Below are 18,299 nucleotides of genomic sequence, written 5' to 3' on the forward strand. Positions count from 1 at the left end.
CACTTAGCTCTTCTGTTATCCTCCCGGTACAGATCTCAGGCTTACTGGGACTTGGCACACAAAGGAAGACTCCCCAGTAACTGAACTAAGCCTCCGCGAAACCTCTCCTCTCCTTATCTCTCTAGAAATGCAAACAAGGAAATAGTGCTAAATAAACGTCCACATCTGAGAACTGTGATTTCATTGATAACAAACCAGGTATTGCTCCATTGCTCACTGTTTCCACTGCAGAACTGTCCTGCCCTCGCTCCTGCAGCCCTGGACCACAACCACCGTCACTATTTGCTTCTTGCAGAAAAGAAAGTCAAGAGGCCTCTCAAAACATTTGTCAGAACATCTCTTGCCTTAATGGTGGATCAGACTTAAAGCACTTTGCCTGGAGCAATCTTCCAGGTCAGCAGCCCGAAAGGTTCTGGGTTAAGGCATTTTTTGAAAGCTCTGTCTTGCAGGTAGCCTACAAATAAGGCTTTCCACTTATACTGTTGGTCAGTGACGGTAAGAAGACAGCTTTAGCATAAATAGGCAGCTATGATGTCTGGCATCACAGCCTTCGCAGCAGAGAACGTTTTGGCCCATTTTGGCTCCATAGCCACCTTTCTCTGCACATCGATGGATTGAAAAGGACCAAGCAGAGGCAGTTCAGACTAGGAGAGGAGCTGACCCTTCACACAGGCAATTGAATTGCACGGCTTTGTCTCAATAGGTGGCAGATGCTAGAAGTGACCATTGGTTCAGAAACCAACTGTACAAAAGTTCTCCGTTCAGATATATTGCAAGTGCAAGTGTGGTTTTGAATTGACAAGACTGATTCTTATCGCAGAGAAGATCTTCAGAAGAATGCGTAAGCACACAGGTCACATCCAGCTATGTGACTTGGTATTGCGTACCTGCGTGTTAAATGTCAGCTAGAGATTTTTATAAACAAGGCAGTATTTCGCTCAATACACAGCTTGTCTCACTTCTGCTTGCTTAAGCATTCAGTTACAAGTAGGGAACGTGAAAATAAACATCACTGGTTTTGAGATGTCACTGTGCCCACACCTACACATGCCAGTGGGGTCACAAGAACCTGACTCTGAGGGTTTGTGTCTGACATCTCATGCAAGTCACTTGATCCTCACCCCCCACACTAACAAACCTTCACTTAAGGCTATTTCTAAATTGCCAAGGAGAAGACAAGAAAGTCGAGGGTCTCAGAGACCTGCCTACCATCAGACACGTGGGCTCCTTCGCCACCTCAGGACTAAAACTCAGTCCTGATCTGTTCCCACTGCACCAACTCCAGAGCAAACCCTGCTCTGGCCACTTTGCACTGCCAGAGCTATTCTCTGCACACTGCTAAAGGAAGTATCACGGAGACAAATAAATAAAAAGGCAGCAGAGATGAGAGAGAGTTGGGATAAAAAGGCCAAACAGTATCAAATATCAGTTTATAGCTAGAAGTACAACTGAACCTGCATGCTAACACCTTGCTAGAAGTTTACACAAGAGATTTTGCTTATTTTCTACCTCCCTTTCTTCCTTATAATCATATTTGTGTCGCATGAACTCAAAAACCACCTATATTTAACACTCACACCTCCTGAATTAAAAACCTAAGAAAGCTAAAAAGGAAGTACTCTGCAGTCTGATTTTCCTCTCTCGGCAAGGTTTCTATTTGTTCTTGACTGACTGCTTGACCTAGAGAGCAGAAGTGGTGTTTAGCACTCCCCTAACCCTACCTGCTCACCAATTTCCTAACCCTCCCAGTTCAGCTGCCCACCAGGGCCTGGTCTTGGAGGCTCTCCTGACACATCAGCAGCCAGCAGTCAGAAGCAGGACCAGGTTTCAGGTAAGTGACATTGCTGGAAGATCCCATTTCAGCAGGAGGAGGCTCAGAGCCGACAAATGCTCCGAGGAGCCCAGCCCAGCTCAGGAAGAAGCAGGGTGTTACGACACCGGCCCCTCAGCCATCAGTTCTGGCTGTACCATGGTGCTCAAGGCATTAGAAGTATTTGGCATCCAGCACTCTGGAAAAGTGCTACTTACGTCGGCTGCTGTGCCACATACTCACAACTCCCATGTCTTTTGGGCGAGCAGATCCTCCCAAAGCACATACCTTCTGTAGTGCCAGGCATGAAAGGGGGAGTATTCCCACGGTGAGTGCCGTGGGTGTCCAGCAATGCTTCTGCCCATCTTGCCTCGCCACGAGTACCATCAGCACTTGGACATCTCTAGTATGCACTCAAGTGCAGCAAAAAATAGCTATAATTGACAGGCACTCCTTATTCTCAAGGACAAAGAAGCTCTGTTTCTTTATTTCATAGCTTCAAGAAAATGGTCTCCTGTATGAGTCAGCTGCCTGCTAAAAATCTTCACGTGTTCTTAGTTGCTTCCCCTTACAACAAGGCTGATACCTTGTGATGTAGCAGAGCAGCCTAACCTCCCTCTCTTCTTTATATATAAATACGCAGATATACATGCACAGGTGTGTACACAGTCACCTACAGACGGTGACACCACACACTGCCCTAGAAGAGAGGGAAAAAGAGAGAGCCTGCCTAGTGAAAGTCAGAGATCCTGCTCAACCTGGAAAGCCTAACTCAGACTGTAGCACGACCGAAACCCATCCCTCATTCTCCCTAAAGCCCATCAGCCAAAGGCCCCCAGCCTTAAAAACCCTTTTAAAGTAACTTCTCACACCCATGTGCAACGCCCTGCAAGGGATTTATTTCAGCTCCCGGTCTCCTGCCTTGCCATGCCCCCTGCAGTGAGTGCTCTGTAAGGCAGGCTAGGGAGCCTTAATCCCTTTATGCTGCACTTACGTGTCTGATGAAAAACAACTTCCATGGGCCAAGGGCTAGATATAAAATATTTGGCATTTTATCCTTAGCCATGAAACCAGCTGACAGGAACAGAGTTCAAGTGGATTACCTCCTTTTCTGTGTTGCTCAGGCACTGACCCAGCTCTCTGCTCATAGCAAGACCATCTACAGCCCCTCAGCCATCCAGATGGTGCTGGTGCTAATTGGGAACGAGGAAGAGCCTCTCCAGTGCCTTCCTAAAGGACTTCAACACTTTTGTCCTGAAGGTGAGTAATCCACGTGCCTGCAATAATCAAGTCCTTGGGAGCACAGCAGGTCAGAGGTGAACTCTCAGACTTTGAACTCCGGGAACCTCACGGCCAGACATAAAGTCAGTCTGGAAGACGTGTCAGAAAGGAGTTCCTCCTGCTCCAGCATGATTTGATCTCAGTCCAACCCTTACTCTGGCTTAACTTCTGTGCACAGACCAATGTAAAAAAGGTTCTTCCTCAGAGGAACTTTGGGAAGCACACCCACCAGTCCAACCTAGAGCCAGGATGTAAACAGCAAGGGCTTCGCTATTGCTGATCTGTGGTGACCTATTAATGAACAAAAAGTTTTGGACCAGGCCCCTAAGCTTGTTAACATCCATTAAATCATGTGTGTATGCGTGAGAAAGACCTTCTCCTGCTTGTCCTAGCTCTGCTGAGCTGAGGCTCTTCAGTTAAGCAGAGCAGCCTGAGCCTGCCCCAGCCTTACTTTATACATAGCATGACCACTCTGCTGACCGCTGTAACAAAAGCAGTGGCTGTGGGAGTGTAAGAGAGAGGAAATCCAAGCACCTGGCTTGCTTTGTTGTCCAACTCTGCCGACAAAAGAAAACCTGAAGTGCCAAGGTCAATTCCCTAACAAGGCCACTGTTGGGCCATATTCCCAACTTTTATTGTTAAACGGGGAGAGGAAGGAAGGGGAGGGGAGCAGCAAAGAGGAGGAATTGCAGTTACTTTGCCAGTTTTTCCTTCACCACTTTTCCTGCTTAGCTTCAACATTCAGGGCTTTCCAACAGCTCTGCTCATCACCTTCAATTTCTTCCTCCTTCCTCAGAGCTCTGATTTCCTAGGAAGTGCTAAAGTTCGAGACACGATGCTAATGAAGGCGGCTGAGATTGTCTTCCCACAAATTCCTGACATGTCCCTGGAAGACACATCTGCGTGGCTGCACAGGCTGCGCATTTTGCTCCCCAGTGTGAAGGAGACAGTGCTGGAGCTGCTGCCCCTCAGCATGCCGTGCCCGTACTACCAAGCTTTGTAAGTGTCTGCCGGCAGGGCTGCAGCTCTTTTAGCCTTGTGCGGCTGTGGGGGCAGTCGCTCTTGCACCAGCTTTTATCGCAGAGAAATAAGATTTCCATTTGGTGTAGTGATTTCCCGTCTCAAAGTGAATCAGAGAGCAGACCAGACCCTGCTTCCGCAACAGGACAAATATTAGCCACTCTTCTGCTGGCAGCTAAGCAATTAGTCACAGGAAGGATGCCTAGATGCATCATCCTTCAGAATATGCTGTGGCCTTTAACTGTGCGGGTCTGTTTTGTTTACAGGATCAACATGCCAGGATGGAACAACCGGGACTGAAGACTGGTTGCAAAAGAATCTGGGAGAGATGTGTTCAGGAGCTAAAGTAAGTGTACGACAAGCCTTTTACCCAGACATTGCTGGAGTCTATGCACTGAATAGTAGTAAAATTAGCACCAGCTTCCAAGCAAACCGGATAGCTTCCTGGGCTTTACACTGCAGTAATGAGCAAGGACAAGATGCCCGCGGTTCCTCACAGCGGCACCATATCCTAAAGCAAGCATCATCTGGGGCTTATAAGGGAGAATTCTAGGTCTGACCCATGTGCAACATCAGGGGGTGAAACACACATCTGTATTTGGATCTGCATCTGGAGATACCGCTGTAGGACTTTAATCAAACAGAAATAAACGCAGCCCAGCGCGCCTCTTATGGCGCCGACACCCCAACCCTGTGGTACCACACTGCAGGCCTGCGCATGCGCGCCCCTTTCACGACGCCGCGCCGCGCTTGACGGCAGCGTGGCGGCCGCCTTTTGCGGCAGTGTGGCAGCACCGCCCTCCGCGCGGCTGCCGCGCTTGACGGCAGCGATGGCGTCGCGGCTGAGCGGGGCGCTGCGGCTGGCGGGCCTGGACGACTACATCGCGCCCTCGCAGGTGGGCCGGGGGCGGCTCGGGGCCGGGGGGGCGGCGGTGAGGGCCGGGGGGGAGGTGGGAGGGAGGTAGCGTCCTCCAGGCGCCGTCAGGGGCCGGGGGCACGGGGGGGGAGCGGCCCCCATGGGTGCCAGCCGCCCCTATGGGTGCTGGGCGTTGGCAGGGCTGGGCCCCGCGGCCTGGGCCCAGGGGCGCTGCCACGGGCACCATGCCGCCCTAAAGGGTCATGGAGCCACCCCAGAGGTCAGTGAGCTACCCCAGAGGTCACCGAACCACCCCAAAGGTCACCGAGCCACCCCAGAGGGTCATCAAACCACCCCCAAAGGGTCACCGAGCCACCCTAAAGGTCACCCAACCACCCCAAAAGGTCGGCCAGTGCCACCCCTGGCAGGGCCAGGGTCACGGGGGCAATGAGCAGTGCAGCAGAGGCATGGAGTCTTCTTACCACAGCTTTCGAGCACCAGCAAAAGCACAAAATCCCAGATGTTTGCTGATAAATAGAGCAGAGAACTCCTGAATCTGTGGAATGGGATGTAGCAAATCCCATTAACTCTCCCTGTAATTTGTGGGTTTCCCAGTGAAGTCTCCCATGTAAACGATGTGACCCACTGCTCGGCTTCAAATACGTGCTTGATTTATTCAGGGAGCAGAAGTGAAGAATTGTAGAGACTTGTGCCTGCAATCTCTGAATCTGGCAAAATTCAGAGCAAAAACGTAGTAAGGTTGGATTAAGTTAGGAGTGATTCTGTTTAAAGGCGTTGGCAGAGCAAGGATGCTAAAAGGCAAAACGAATTGTAGCTGTGGAAGTAGGACAAGGAGTCATAAGGTGCGTAAACAATAAAAATCGCACAAAATGTGAAAATACCCCTGAGACTTCATCACAGAACAATACAGAAAACTGGAAGCTGTCCATCTGAGGTCGTCAGAGTCCTTTCGACATTGCATGAAACTTCATTGGCACTAGCCACATGTTGACTGTAGCGACCACGCCTCCGTCGGTTAAAATTCGCAATGAAGGCTGCACGATCATCTGTCAGATTCGAGAGAGGAGGACTTTGCAGGCAAGGCTCCTGAAAACACAGCTGTGTTATTTGAGAAAGAGCACACAAATTCTCCTCTGGTTTTGGTATGATGCTGAAAAAGTGTTCCTTCTGTAAAAAAGGGGTAAGCGGATTTTGCTGGTACGTTTTCCCTTGGTGGTTATAAACACTGTAAGTATATCCTGCATTGCTTAAAGTAGAGTAAGAGGCGTTCACTCTGGAACAAGTCTTTGGGTTTGATCGTTTTCGTTTCTTTGAAACCAGCCTTCCACACTTCATTGCTCATCTCGTTTTGGGGTTTTATTTCTCTTCCAGGAATGTATCAAGCCTGTAAAGGTGGAAAAAAAGCCTGGAAAAGCAGCAGCTAAGATCAGAATTGAAGCAGATGGGAGCTATTTTCAGATCGGTCAGGTATTTGTGATTTTTCTTTATTATTGTGTAAAATATGAAGAAAATGCTAAAGTATTGTTACATATTAATAGTTGTAACCTATTTAAGTACTTCAGAGGGGACCAAGATGTAGTAAGTGTTGCTTTTTTCGTCAGCATTCTCACATCTGTTTTCCAAAGTCCAACTTCTTAATGATTACATTTTACAAGTAATAATTCTGATCTTGTGTCTATCATTGTGCTCTGAAACATTGACATTAAGTAGTGGTGATTTTTAGTATAAGAGCAGATAAGCTAAGTCTTTTTTGCCATCAATTCTTAAGCATTAATAATTCCTGGATTATTTGAGATAATGTCTTTTTTTATTGCCCTATTTCACACAGTGCAGTGTTACTTACAAAGAGATTCAATTAGATTAGATGATCTTTTAACTTTAAAAAAGGGGGAGCAGGGGATATAGCACTTCTAAAGGAGCCTGATTTCTTATTAACATTTTTAATTTAATAGACCCTAATTGCTCCATCTGTGTCTGACTTTATTGAGAAATGAAGTTTAAGGGAGAGTCTCATTGGAAAAATGACTTATTCAGGTCAATTAGTATGAAAAATATTTCTTTCCATTGCCGTACCACACAATGATACTCGGCCATACATTTCCCTTTTAGTGTCTGTGTAAGTTTTGCACACAAAATCTGCAGAACATTCAGCATCGCCTAAAAACATTAGCAAGTTGTAGTTGTAACACGATTTCTTCAGCAGGAGTGAAATTCAAGACTCCTGTGAAGAAACAGCTCCAGTACTATTCAATAATATGAGCTGCGTCTGATAGAGGTGGTAAAGCTGTTGTGCTTCCTCCAGCGTAATGTTCAGTGCGCTGTGGAGGTTGGTTCTTAAAGGCTTAGGATCTCTGTGGTCTACAGTTCTGTGGTTAAAGTTGCAGCTGCAATCTGTAGCATGTCAGCCGTGGCGGCCCAGTCTTCAGCCAACCACAAGCTGAAAAACTAAGCAAGACAGGCCGTATTAGCTCCTGGGAAAGTATATAATTTCAGTGTTTTGGAGCAATGTCAGCCCACCGGATAGCAGAAATAGCTGTGGCCTCAGCAACTGTTCTGTATTTGCTGACAAGTTCATGGTCTTGCTAAAGTTTATCCTGAAGTTCCTCAACTTATTTGCGTGGGTATGCCAAATAATCACATTAAAATCAGCAGCCTTCAAAGATACAGGTCTTCCTCCTTATTTTAGTGAAAAAGAAATAAATAAATAAACCAGGGGGGTAAAAGGAGCGATATCTTTGTTACTAAACAGAGTAAAGGTGAGAAACTGCCACCCTGCCTAATTCTCTGTTGGGATCAAAACCAAGTCTAATCTGTTTCTTCCTAGGATGGAGAAGCACAAAAACTGGAGAAGGCTAAAATTACTCTGAACGACTGTTTAGCTTGTAGTGGCTGCATTACATCAGCGGAGAGTGTGTTAATCACTCAGCAGAGCCACGAAGAGCTCTGCAAAATACTAGCTTCTAACAAGGTAGGTGACAAGACGGGGAGGTAGGCTGCAAAGTTTTAATAAGGTCTTAATAGTTTGCTGTGATGCGTCTGCAGAAGCATGTTTGGAAACAGCACGCACAAAAATTAGTTTCAAAGATGGGAAGGATCTGAATACGTTCTCGGTGCAGTGTGGTGCATTTTCCAATTTTTTAGAAAGTAATCATAGGTTTGGAAATGTCCTTTTTGTGTTGCCAGCCTATATTAGTAACTTGGGAGGTAAACTAGAAGATCCTTGGTGAAGTGCTAATGTGCTACAATACTGCATGAGCTCTATTAGTACTGTCTGAACAGGTACTTTTTTTTTTTTTTTTAAGGCTGCAGCTCCCAATGAACAGAAGTTGGTGGTGGTTTCTGTTTCACCACAGTCCAGAGCTTCACTAGCTGCGAGATGCAAATTGAGTGTTCTGGAAACAGCAAAGAAGTTGACTGCATTCTTAAAGAGTTTAGGCAAGTGTGGTAATGTGTTCTGTTAATCACAGGTGGGACTGCTGGGATACATGTTAGGTACAAATTTCATGAGCTCACAAGGGTGATGTAAATTAACCTCCATCTGGGTTCATAACATTATGTATTTTGCATTAAGCTAAAATGCAAGCATTCTGCGTTTTCAGTCACAAAGTAAAGTTGGAGTAATGGGGAGAAGGAACTTTAAACGATTCACATTTCTCCTGTGACTTTTGCTCTTGTCTATGCTGACAGGCTGGGGAAAACAGTTCACTCGCAACTGCAGAGGTTGATAGCTGTGGATATGGTGTGCAGTTTGTTGCTTGTATCTTCCCTGTAAATTTTAACACGTGTGCTGTATTGCCTAGGTGTGCACTACGTATTTGATACAACCTTTTCAAGAAACTTCAGTCTGCTGGAGAGCCAAAAAGAGTTCGTAAAACGCTTTCGAAAACAACCTGAAGACAAAAAGGCTTTGCCAATGCTAGCTTCTGCCTGTCCAGGTATGGTACTAAATTAGTTACGGAAATAATAAAATGGCGTACTAAAGTACATCAAAACAAGAATTCAGAAAGCTAGTCAGAAAAGTTCACATGGATAAATTTACTGAGAGGATTACTTTCCTCTCAGTACAAAGAGATCTTGGTGCTAATAGCAATAATGGTCTATGCAGCTGCCTACTGATCTTTCAAAAATGAATTGTTACATTTCCTTTGCTTTTTGCACTGAAGTGAGTCTGAAAGTGGTTATTAATGGGTAGTAAGTCTGGGGTTGAGGGGCTGTGGGCACAGTGAAGGGGTGCTTGTTTTTTTATTTATTGCAGCTGTTTGCTAATTAGACTCTCCTCAGGTTGGATCTGCTATGCAGAGAAAACCCATGGCAGTTTCATCATTCCTTATATCAGTACCACCAAGTCTCCGCAGCAAGTCATGGGCTCCTTGATAAAGGGCCATTTTGCAGAACAGCAGGTAAGGTCTATTGAACAATATCTGATATATATATATATTCCTTTGTGTTTTACAAGAGAGCTTGAAAGTAAAAAGTTGCCTTGTAAATTGCTAGCAAAGGCAGCATCTCTCTCACTTCCACATCTGGTTAGAAGCTGGCCACTGGGCCAGTAGCACTAAGCTTAAGCTTCATGGAGTACTTAAAACCTCTCTGTATTATTCAGGAAGGCTAGGGAATCTGATTTTTCAGTGTGCTTGTGCTGACATCTCAAATACCACTGTGTGGTATTTTCATGCTGTTCACAGTTGGTGAATAACTTAAAATAAATTAACCTAAGACAAAACTTCAGTCAGTGCATACGTGCAGATCATGTCTTGTCTAAAAATTGCTTGTTCTTTCCCAACTTAATGTTCTGCTTCAGTTTGACTTAGTTTTGTTCTCAGTCTTTAACCTTTGGAATCTTTCCAAATGTAAATTTGATACTTAAAGACTAGAGTTATACTAATAGCCCAGAGTTGTCCAGCAACAAAATTAAGCACCATTTCTGATTGTATGATTTATTGTCCGTTAACAAGCAGTGGTTTAACGCTTGCATTAAATAATTGCTGACATCTGCATACTTGTTACAAAAATTGGCAGCTACTAAGAATATTTGGCACAAGATAGCGAAACAATGGCCTTGAGTCAATGACTTATTTCCTCAGCTTGTACTTATTTCTTGGATGGTCCTGAGTTTTTTGTCCAACTCTACATTATTTCTCAGTTATTGATGCAGGGGTTTAGTAGCGTGTTAGAAACATGTCATGTAACTGAACAGGATTTCTCCGCTGATTGGATCATCTGCACTAGCAATAGGTGGTGGTGGGGGAACTGTGAAAGACCATATTGTTGACACTTGCTACGAAGTAGAGTTGGGTTCTATGAGAGAGAAAAAAAATATATTTTCATGTTCAATAATCAAGAGTATTTCCAGAGGCATGGCAGCATTGGTTTCTTCATTCTCATTGTACTTGGAAAACATCTTGCACAAGATAGGTGTGATATTGACCAATCCAGCTACATTGCTGTGTCTTTTTCCAGCGCTTAACACCTGACCAGATATACCATGTAACAGTAATGCCCTGTTATGACAAAAAGCTAGAGGCTTCAAGGCCAGACTTTTTCAACCAAGAGTACCAAACTCGTGACGTGGACTGTGTAATCACCACAGGTAAGAAGAGCTAGAGACAGTCTAGATAACTTCTGGACTGGTTTTAATAATCTTTTTTTTGGTGGTGGAGGAAGTAATGCATGGATATTGCTGTATAATTTCACTTCAATAATACAAATCGTGTCCTAGCAAAGACTGCAGATATATGCTTAGGTATTGATCTGTAGGTTGTTTTCCTTTATCCCAAAAACATGCTGTGCTTCTGTTTTAGGAGAAGTGCTAAAGTTACTGGAACAAGAAGGAGTATCTCTGTCAGATGTAGATCCTGCTCCTCTGGATACCATGTAAGAACAAAATCTCATTTGTACCTTTCAGGCATGTTCTTGTTCATCCACTATTCATACCAAGTTCTTCAACATAAGTTACCTTCTGCTACTGTTCTGCTGTGTACAAGGCTGCACGTGTTTGCATTTATTTTTCTTGCATCACTAATTTTGAATCGGTACAATTCTGCATGAAGTACTTTAGCAATCTGTGACAAATTTACACTTTTGGAGCACCTGTAACTATTTGCTAGATTTTAGTAGTTAAAGGATTAGCGATTCTCACTGTAAATCATCAGGATTGCTATAACTAGCTCAGTAAGAGTATAACAGCAAAGTAATTGTGCAGAGAAGTACAAATTGCATCACAGCCATTTCATTACTTTTACTCACAATATAACCGGTGGTATCCTATGAAAATCTACCTGCATGCTCAGAGGAGTGAAATAATCTAGGTCAGTGATAAAAGAGTTCGCTGAAACAACGCCTGTTATTGCACTGTCTGCAAACACACGTTTGCGTGTGTCTATTTGTTATCTGAGCTACTATAAGGATTCCAGTATTAAAGCATAAAAAAAATATTTAGATCACTCAGCTAATCTCTGGGAGTCTTTATTTGCAAAAACATGATCTTAAACATATGCAAACCAGATGAGACTTCAGTTGCATTAACTGAAAACATCTGGTTAAGTGACAACTGCAGAGATCTAAGAGATTATAGAAACATTAAAATCGCATTTTATCCCTCTAAGTTGACATGCAGTAGTGGTTCCACACTGATCATTAAACCAAAGCATTCTCTTCATCAGTTTAGAAGAAATGTCTCTGTAGCGCTTTGTGCCAAATAAACACAGTACATATGTAGCAACCATTATAAATTTTAAAAGATTATTAACAATATAGTTCAGACGTTTACAGACTAAGTTTCTAGGAGAGATTTTCATACCCCAAATATGCAGCAGATAGCACATGAATAGGAATTGGCACTTGTCTGTTTTCAGTTGTACCCTTTGCAGATACGACACTTGTTTTGAAATGTAGTTTATTTCTAAATAGGATTTAAGTCTTTCTAGTACAACTAAGTGCCATGGGCAGTCTTTGCTCAGGAGTTGTCTGAACAGCACGTGTACGTTGACAGAGCTGTGAACAGAAGCATCCTTACACGAGGCCTGTTTCCCAGTTTAGCTTTTACTGTTGTGAACATTGGTCGTTCCTGTGCTTCTGAAAAAAAAAAAAAAAAGAAGAAGAATGTGAGAGAGATTGTCTACTGCAGTCTGATCCCTCTTATTTAAGGGATACTTTCAAAAAGAAAAACCATCGTAAATGAGTTTTGTAGCTTATACAGCTACTTCTGCACTTTTAGGTAAATTTAAAACGTGCATTCAGAGAACCTTGGTTACCACTGATCCGTAGCAGAAGGAAGATTTCCCAAATAATACACTGAATCAGTTCTGTAGAACTCAGTCTCTCATTCACTTTGCTCAGAAGGACTTCCTTAAGGAACTTAAGGCACACCAAGCCAGTAGTCACTCTTTTTTCATTTACTGTAATTGATCTTGTTTCACTACTATATCTGCCTTGAAAGACATGGTGATATAAATAATATCAGGTGATGCATAGCTGGAGTACTGATAAAACTTTAGGAACTGAGAGACTGCATAGCATGGATGCAAACATGTTTTTAGTGCTGCCATTAAAATTACATATTGAATGAGTTTACATCAGCGTATGCATATGCATGTAAAGCATTTTGGTAGCACAGATGTATTTGTGCATTCTGAATTTATAAATTATTCCAGTATTGCCTTTTTCTAGCATGGCTCATGCACAAATTGCTTTCACATCAAAAAAATAAAAAATGTCTTCAGCTGTAATAAACGTCTGCATGGCTAATTCCCAAAGGTACAATTTCAGAAGTTGCCCATGTAAACAAGCACTTTTGTTCTACCTGTTTTATTGCTATCCTATTAACAGAATATCAAGGAGGAAAAAAAAACATTCTGAAGTGTTCGGATTCATTTAGGAAATAACATTATGGAGGTGTCAGTTATAACATACAACAAAATGTCTAATTACGTGATAAAAATCTCTGGCTCACTTCTTAGGAGTACATTCTGAGCACTAGGCCTCATGCTTGTGGTGATAAAGTGCTTCTATAACCTTTTGCTAGCTTTAACTTACTCAGTAAATTGACTGGTTACAAACTGCACGTATTCATCAGAACTTGGAGCATTAACATAAGCAGTCCAATGGCTGTTGTTCTGCTTTATCCTCCAGCACGTGGAAAAGCCCATTAAGAGGTTATTATATTTGGCAGCAAGAACGAGATAAAGTGCCAGAAATCTGAGGACTTTTGCTGGTATAACTGTTTGCTCCAGGCCAGCACCGAGGCTTACTGGCAGCCTCGTTTTAAGGGAGTAGCAGTACGTGAGGCCAGACACACTGAAACATTTCATTAATGAAGCTCAGTTCCTGTAAACAAGACCAAATTAAAAATAGTTTCTGAAGGTGATTACGGGCTAAAGTGTTGCCTTCTGCAGTTCTTCTAAAACTAAGATTTTATCGGCAAGAGGCAACATCTTCGATTTGACTTGAAACTGCTTGGCCTGAATTCAAGTGTTTTCCCTCCTGCAGCTGTTAGTAGGAGAATGCAAGTGTCACTGCCTGATGAGTGCTTATAAGCATACCCCACATTTTATTATTCTCTTATAACAAAAGCTATTGTTGTGGCTTCCATCTGGTGAGCTGTTTTTCAAGAAACATTATCTTGACCTCTAAGTACTTGGTTGTGTTTTAGGATATCAGTGAGATGGACTTATTTGTGCAGAACTTGAATTAACAGAACTTACATTAGCGCAGTTATTCAACACCAGAGGCGTGTTGAACTAGAACCAGGTTCTTGCTGAGGACAACCACGTACAGAACAAATGCCCTGGCAGTGTTAGGTTTGTTCATCTTTATGTTCTGCAACTTTGATAGCCGCGTGAAACCACAGCAACACAGGTTTCATCTCTTCATGCTTGGACAGACAGCACTGATACCTCCCTGAAGCGTTCTCTGATGTCCTGGCAACGAGATATAAGTACCCATTTTCAAAAAAAAGTGTTGTAACAGAGAACTAGAGAGCTTTAAATAATGAACTCATTCTGCTGATTCGCAGAAAAGCTTTATGACCCATGTCTCTTGACTGACTCTAGATAGTGTTCTCCATGAGAAGCATAGGCTGCACAGATCCATACCCCCAGTGCTTCATTATTTCCCTCCTCCCATTTCTAAGTATAACCCAGGATGTTTGTAGAGATATTAAACAGGAAGCTAACTAAAAAATGCACTCGCTTAGACATCTCAGGTAATTGCCCTCATAACTCAAATGTTCCCAAATGTAGTTTTGTTGTGCGAAGATTAAGTTGGCAGTGGGGTCAGGTCTTACAGGGGCATGTGACAGTATTTCCACTGAGCTTGACCCAAGGGATGTTAGACAGCATAGAGTTAAATCCGCAGGGCACTGGAGCTATAAATAGTCTCTTCCCAGGAGAAAAGGAAAGGCTAGGAGTTCAAAGGGAGCCGGTCTGTGGCTTGTTCTATTGCTTTTGAATTCCCTGGATGAAAATTCTGCTATCAGAGAACCTCACAGGACTAACAACATGATGCTTTTATTAGGAGCACTGAAGCTGTTTTAGCATCGGCATAATGAAACTTCTGTTAGAAGGAACAGTGGGCTTTGTGCTGGCTGTTCTATTTTGTCGGAGAGTCCCTTAAAACTGCTTCTTTCTTCCTTTCCTCAGGTTTAGTAGTGCTGCAGAAGAGGAACTCACTAGCCACTCAGGAGGTGGTTCTGGTGGTTATTTGGAGCACATATACAAGTATGCAGCCAAGGAACTCTTTGGAATTCAAGTGGATACAATTCAGTACAAACCTTTAAAGTAAGAAGTTTAAAGTTTTTACAGAAAGCACTATTTTTATTGCAATTCTGTTTATGCTTTATCTTGCTGATGGGCCGAAACTTTCTCTGCAATGTTAAACATTTTACTTCGAGGCATGGGAATTGGCTTCTCACTCCCACAGTTGCTGAGCAATAAATCAGCCAGCACTCCATGCAGCCTGGCCCTTGGAGACTTCTAGCCCCTTCACCACCCACACATTTTATTTTGGCCCGATGGATTTTCCTAGTATCAAGTTTCAGATAATTTTAGAGCAACTTAGAAGTCAGAGCTCACATGGATCTGAGTTGTCTCACCTGCAATCAGGCCAATAATGTAGCTTTGTTACTGATGTAGCTATCGTGGAAGAGAAAAAAATCTCATGTCAGGATTTTGGAACTCTGTTTTAACAGTGTTATGGTAGGACAGAAAACAAGTCACTTCAGTTTGGGTATAGAGGCACATTTAGCTGAGATTCCTGCTTGCCTTCTAGGTATAAACTTTATGTGCCACTTACAGCAAGTTACTGCCCTGATTAACGGTAGGATTCTCTGGTGTAGGAAACAGAAGGAATATAGAAACAGTTCCTCACAGTCTCAAACGAAACACTTGATAAAAGTCAAATTACTTACTACCAGGAACAGGTATTTCCACTAATGCTAGGAGTCCGGAAGCCTTCAATGATAGCTTCCTCCATGGTTTTATGACCCACTACAATTTAAGTTTCCTTCAGTAGCCTCGCTGATGTGTAAGTTGGCTGAAGCCAGCTCAGGTGGCCTATCACAATGAAACTTCAGTTTAGGCTCCATTTGCTTAGGTTTTAAGGATTTATTCAATACAGGTGTTCTTCAGGAAACCGAGTTGAAGCAGCAGGTCCTCAAACAGGATCTGAAAAGGATTTGTAAGCTAGCTCTGCCAACTGTTTTGCTTGGGTGGCAAAGAACTAGGACAGCTTTCTCAAATAAGACTCTATGAAGAACTTTGTTTCAACACAGGCTTCTTTGAAGTTTAAAATAGAAGTTAATTTTGATAAGACATTCTCTGCTCTTGTTCCTCAGAAACAAGGACTTTCAAGAGGTGACACTGGAGAAGGATGGAGTAGTTCTGCTCCAGTTTGCTTTGGCATACGGGTTTCGAAACATACAAAACTTAGTGCAAAAGTTGAAACGAGGGAAGTCACCCTATCACTACATTGAAGTCATGGCCTGTCCATCAGGTAAGGCTGCATAGGGATTTCACTGTTACAGTCTGTAGCTGTAGGAAGCCATATGAAGCTGTAACTAAAATGTGAGACATCAGCAGCTTCTCACATCCGTGAATATTGCGGCGAAGTCTTCAAATTCTTAAGATGGGATAGTCATAACATGGGATTTCAAAGGGAACATATATGTTTTCCACCCAGAAGCTAATAATTCTTCAGGATTTAAGTAATTACAGTTAAATTTCACATTGAATAGTAAATCCAGAACATATCCCAAGATATTTATCTTACCTTCAGTTGAGACTGCAGGGCTGTTTTTGCCTAGGTTGGATACTGTTTTTTTTTTCCCCCTCCTCTGACGACAGAGGAAGAAAACCAGCCCTCCTTGCTTCCTCTTATCTCTGTCTCCCTGGCACTTCCCAGGAAGCCCTGGAGCCCTGTCACAGCTGGGCTGAATTAGCATTGGGTCACACCAGGCAATGAGCTCCCCTCTTGGGCTGCTGCCTGCCCTGCTGCTGTTAGATAATGGGGGTGTGTTCTTATTTCTGCAGCTGTTCACAGGTGGAAAGTAAGCTTAACTGTAGTTGGTTTTGTTTTCCTGATAAAACTGCAGTAATTTCTAAACTCAGTGATATTTTCCTACTTTTTTTTACGCAGGCTGTTTAAATGGAGGTGGTCAGATTGAACTGGAAGGTGAATCCAGCAAGGACTGGCTCCAGCAAGTTGAGAAGCTGTATAATTCTCTTAAGACTGAAATTCCAGAGGAGAACCGGACTGTAACTGAACTGTATGAGCAGTGGCTGGGTGGCACGGAGTCAGAAAAGGCTGGGAAAGCTTTGCATACGGAGTACCACGCAGTGGAGAAGACAAACACCGGATTTAACATCAAATGGTGAAGACTGATGCTGGAAGCAGATCTGTGAAGCCCAGATAAACTCAGTGCCTTTTAAAGTTGATTGTATTTAAGATTCTCAAGAGACAGCTAAAGCTCTGCGCCATCGCTGGTGAACTGCACTTTCTGACTCTCCTTGGGGAGAAGGTAATGTGCATATAGGCAGGCAATACTAATTCCTACAGCTTTATAATTATTATAATGATGTGAATAAAAGACAAACAGCGACTTAAATACATGTTAAGAGAAGCAGTAATGTATCTTAGCCTCTACAGTCTTTAACGACTAAATCTGCACTCCCCTTACAATCCTCTTCCTAACAGAACTGACAAATTTAAGGTACTGAAGGATTTGGCTTGCAGTAGACTGTAACTTCACTGAGATGAGCTTTATGCTACCTGAGAGTATTTCCCATCCAGGCTTTGCTGTATTTTTCACAGCACTAAGTTTTATGGCTGTCTCTTTTGGGACATCCTCGTTTAGTTATAAATGGTCTAATTAGGCCTTGGGTTTTGTTTTTGTGTTTCTCTGCCCCTGACTGGATGCCCTTGAAATCCAGCTGCAGCATCTCTGCACTGGCAGAGGGGGGCGGGTACCAGCAGCCTGTAATCATGTGAGAAGCATCATCTCTAGGGCTGTTCTGTGGCCTGCTGAAATGTGACTCGAATGAATGTTTAAGAAGAAAAAGCTGTGTGCTTTTTCCTTTAATTATAACAATCGTCTGTAACTGGGGACAACTACATCTCTCTCTCCATAAATACATGGAGATACACACAACTGTCACATCTACCCTGGCCTCAGCAGCCAGTTACTGATGAGTAATATCCTTAAACTCAGTAAAAACAGTTTTTACAGTGCTTCAAGTAAGAATTTATTGCCACTTTTGTCAAAAAGAAAAGTCCATGGTGTCTTTGAAAGGTGTTAATTTATAAAAGGTCATAGAAAAAGAAGGCTGTGGGATGTAATCATTATCACAGCTTACCAGAACAATCCAAGAGGTTAGCAAAAATACATCTGATTTAATGTGGTGCATTACAATGCTTTGCCAAAACACGTGTGGATGTGAACTAGATTTGGTCTTTTGTTACGGGAGATGATGTGTGCTTGACTTGCTATCTGTATTTTTACGTATGGGTGTTTTCAGAATTATTTACAGAAAAAAAAACTGTGAATGACTAACTCTGTTTTGGCCTATTTAATCTGAATGTCGTTTCATGGAGTGACAACACGTATAGGAAGGGGACAGTGGTAGTGGGGGGAGTTGCAGCTTTACCTTAGTTCAAGGTGAAGGGACACTGGCAGATGTGGAATCTCCTCGTGACCGCTGTAGCTGCAAGTGACAATGAACTGAAAAATCACATTCTTGCTTCACTTAAATATTTCCCCTTTTCCGAGTTCCTTTCTGCAGAGTCATTCTTCATCACGTAGCAGTGAAGTAGATGAGA

At 43.1% G+C, this 18,299-nt stretch overlaps 1 protein-coding gene and 1 long non-coding RNA gene across 3 annotated transcripts; one reads left to right on the forward strand and one right to left on the reverse strand.

The window, feature by feature from the left end:
* The first annotated feature begins 4,852 nt into the window (after window positions 1–4,852).
* Window positions 4,853–18,034, forward strand: CIAO3 (cytosolic iron-sulfur assembly component 3). 2 transcript variants are annotated; one of them, XM_080556796.1, is made up of 11 exons: window positions 4,853–5,007; window positions 6,360–6,455; window positions 7,813–7,956; window positions 8,291–8,423; window positions 8,789–8,923; window positions 9,270–9,388; window positions 10,449–10,578; window positions 10,790–10,862; window positions 14,627–14,764; window positions 15,820–15,977; window positions 16,620–18,034. In XM_080556796.1, exons 1-11 carry the CDS (start codon window positions 4,942–4,944, stop codon window positions 16,856–16,858), a joined length of 1,431 nt encoding a protein of 476 aa, XP_080412922.1. In that variant the 5' UTR covers window positions 4,853–4,941; the 3' UTR covers window positions 16,859–18,034. The 2 variants fall into 2 exon arrangements, with proteins under 2 accessions (XP_080412922.1, XP_080412923.1); XM_080556797.1 differs by lacking the exon at window positions 4,853–5,007 and adding an exon at window positions 5,188–6,168.
* Window positions 10,936–16,530, reverse strand: LOC308178332. Its single transcript, XR_013939680.1, has 2 exons — window positions 16,254–16,530; window positions 10,936–12,062 (listed from the first exon to the last, which is right to left on the reverse strand). It is a non-coding gene; the product is annotated as an uncharacterized lncRNA (long non-coding RNA).
* Window positions 18,035–18,299: the final 265 nt, after the last annotated feature.

Source organism: Anser brachyrhynchus (assembly GCF_964034855.1).
Source record: "Anser brachyrhynchus genome assembly, chromosome: 15".
Classification (NCBI taxonomy): domain Eukaryota; kingdom Metazoa; phylum Chordata; class Aves; order Anseriformes; family Anatidae; genus Anser; species Anser brachyrhynchus.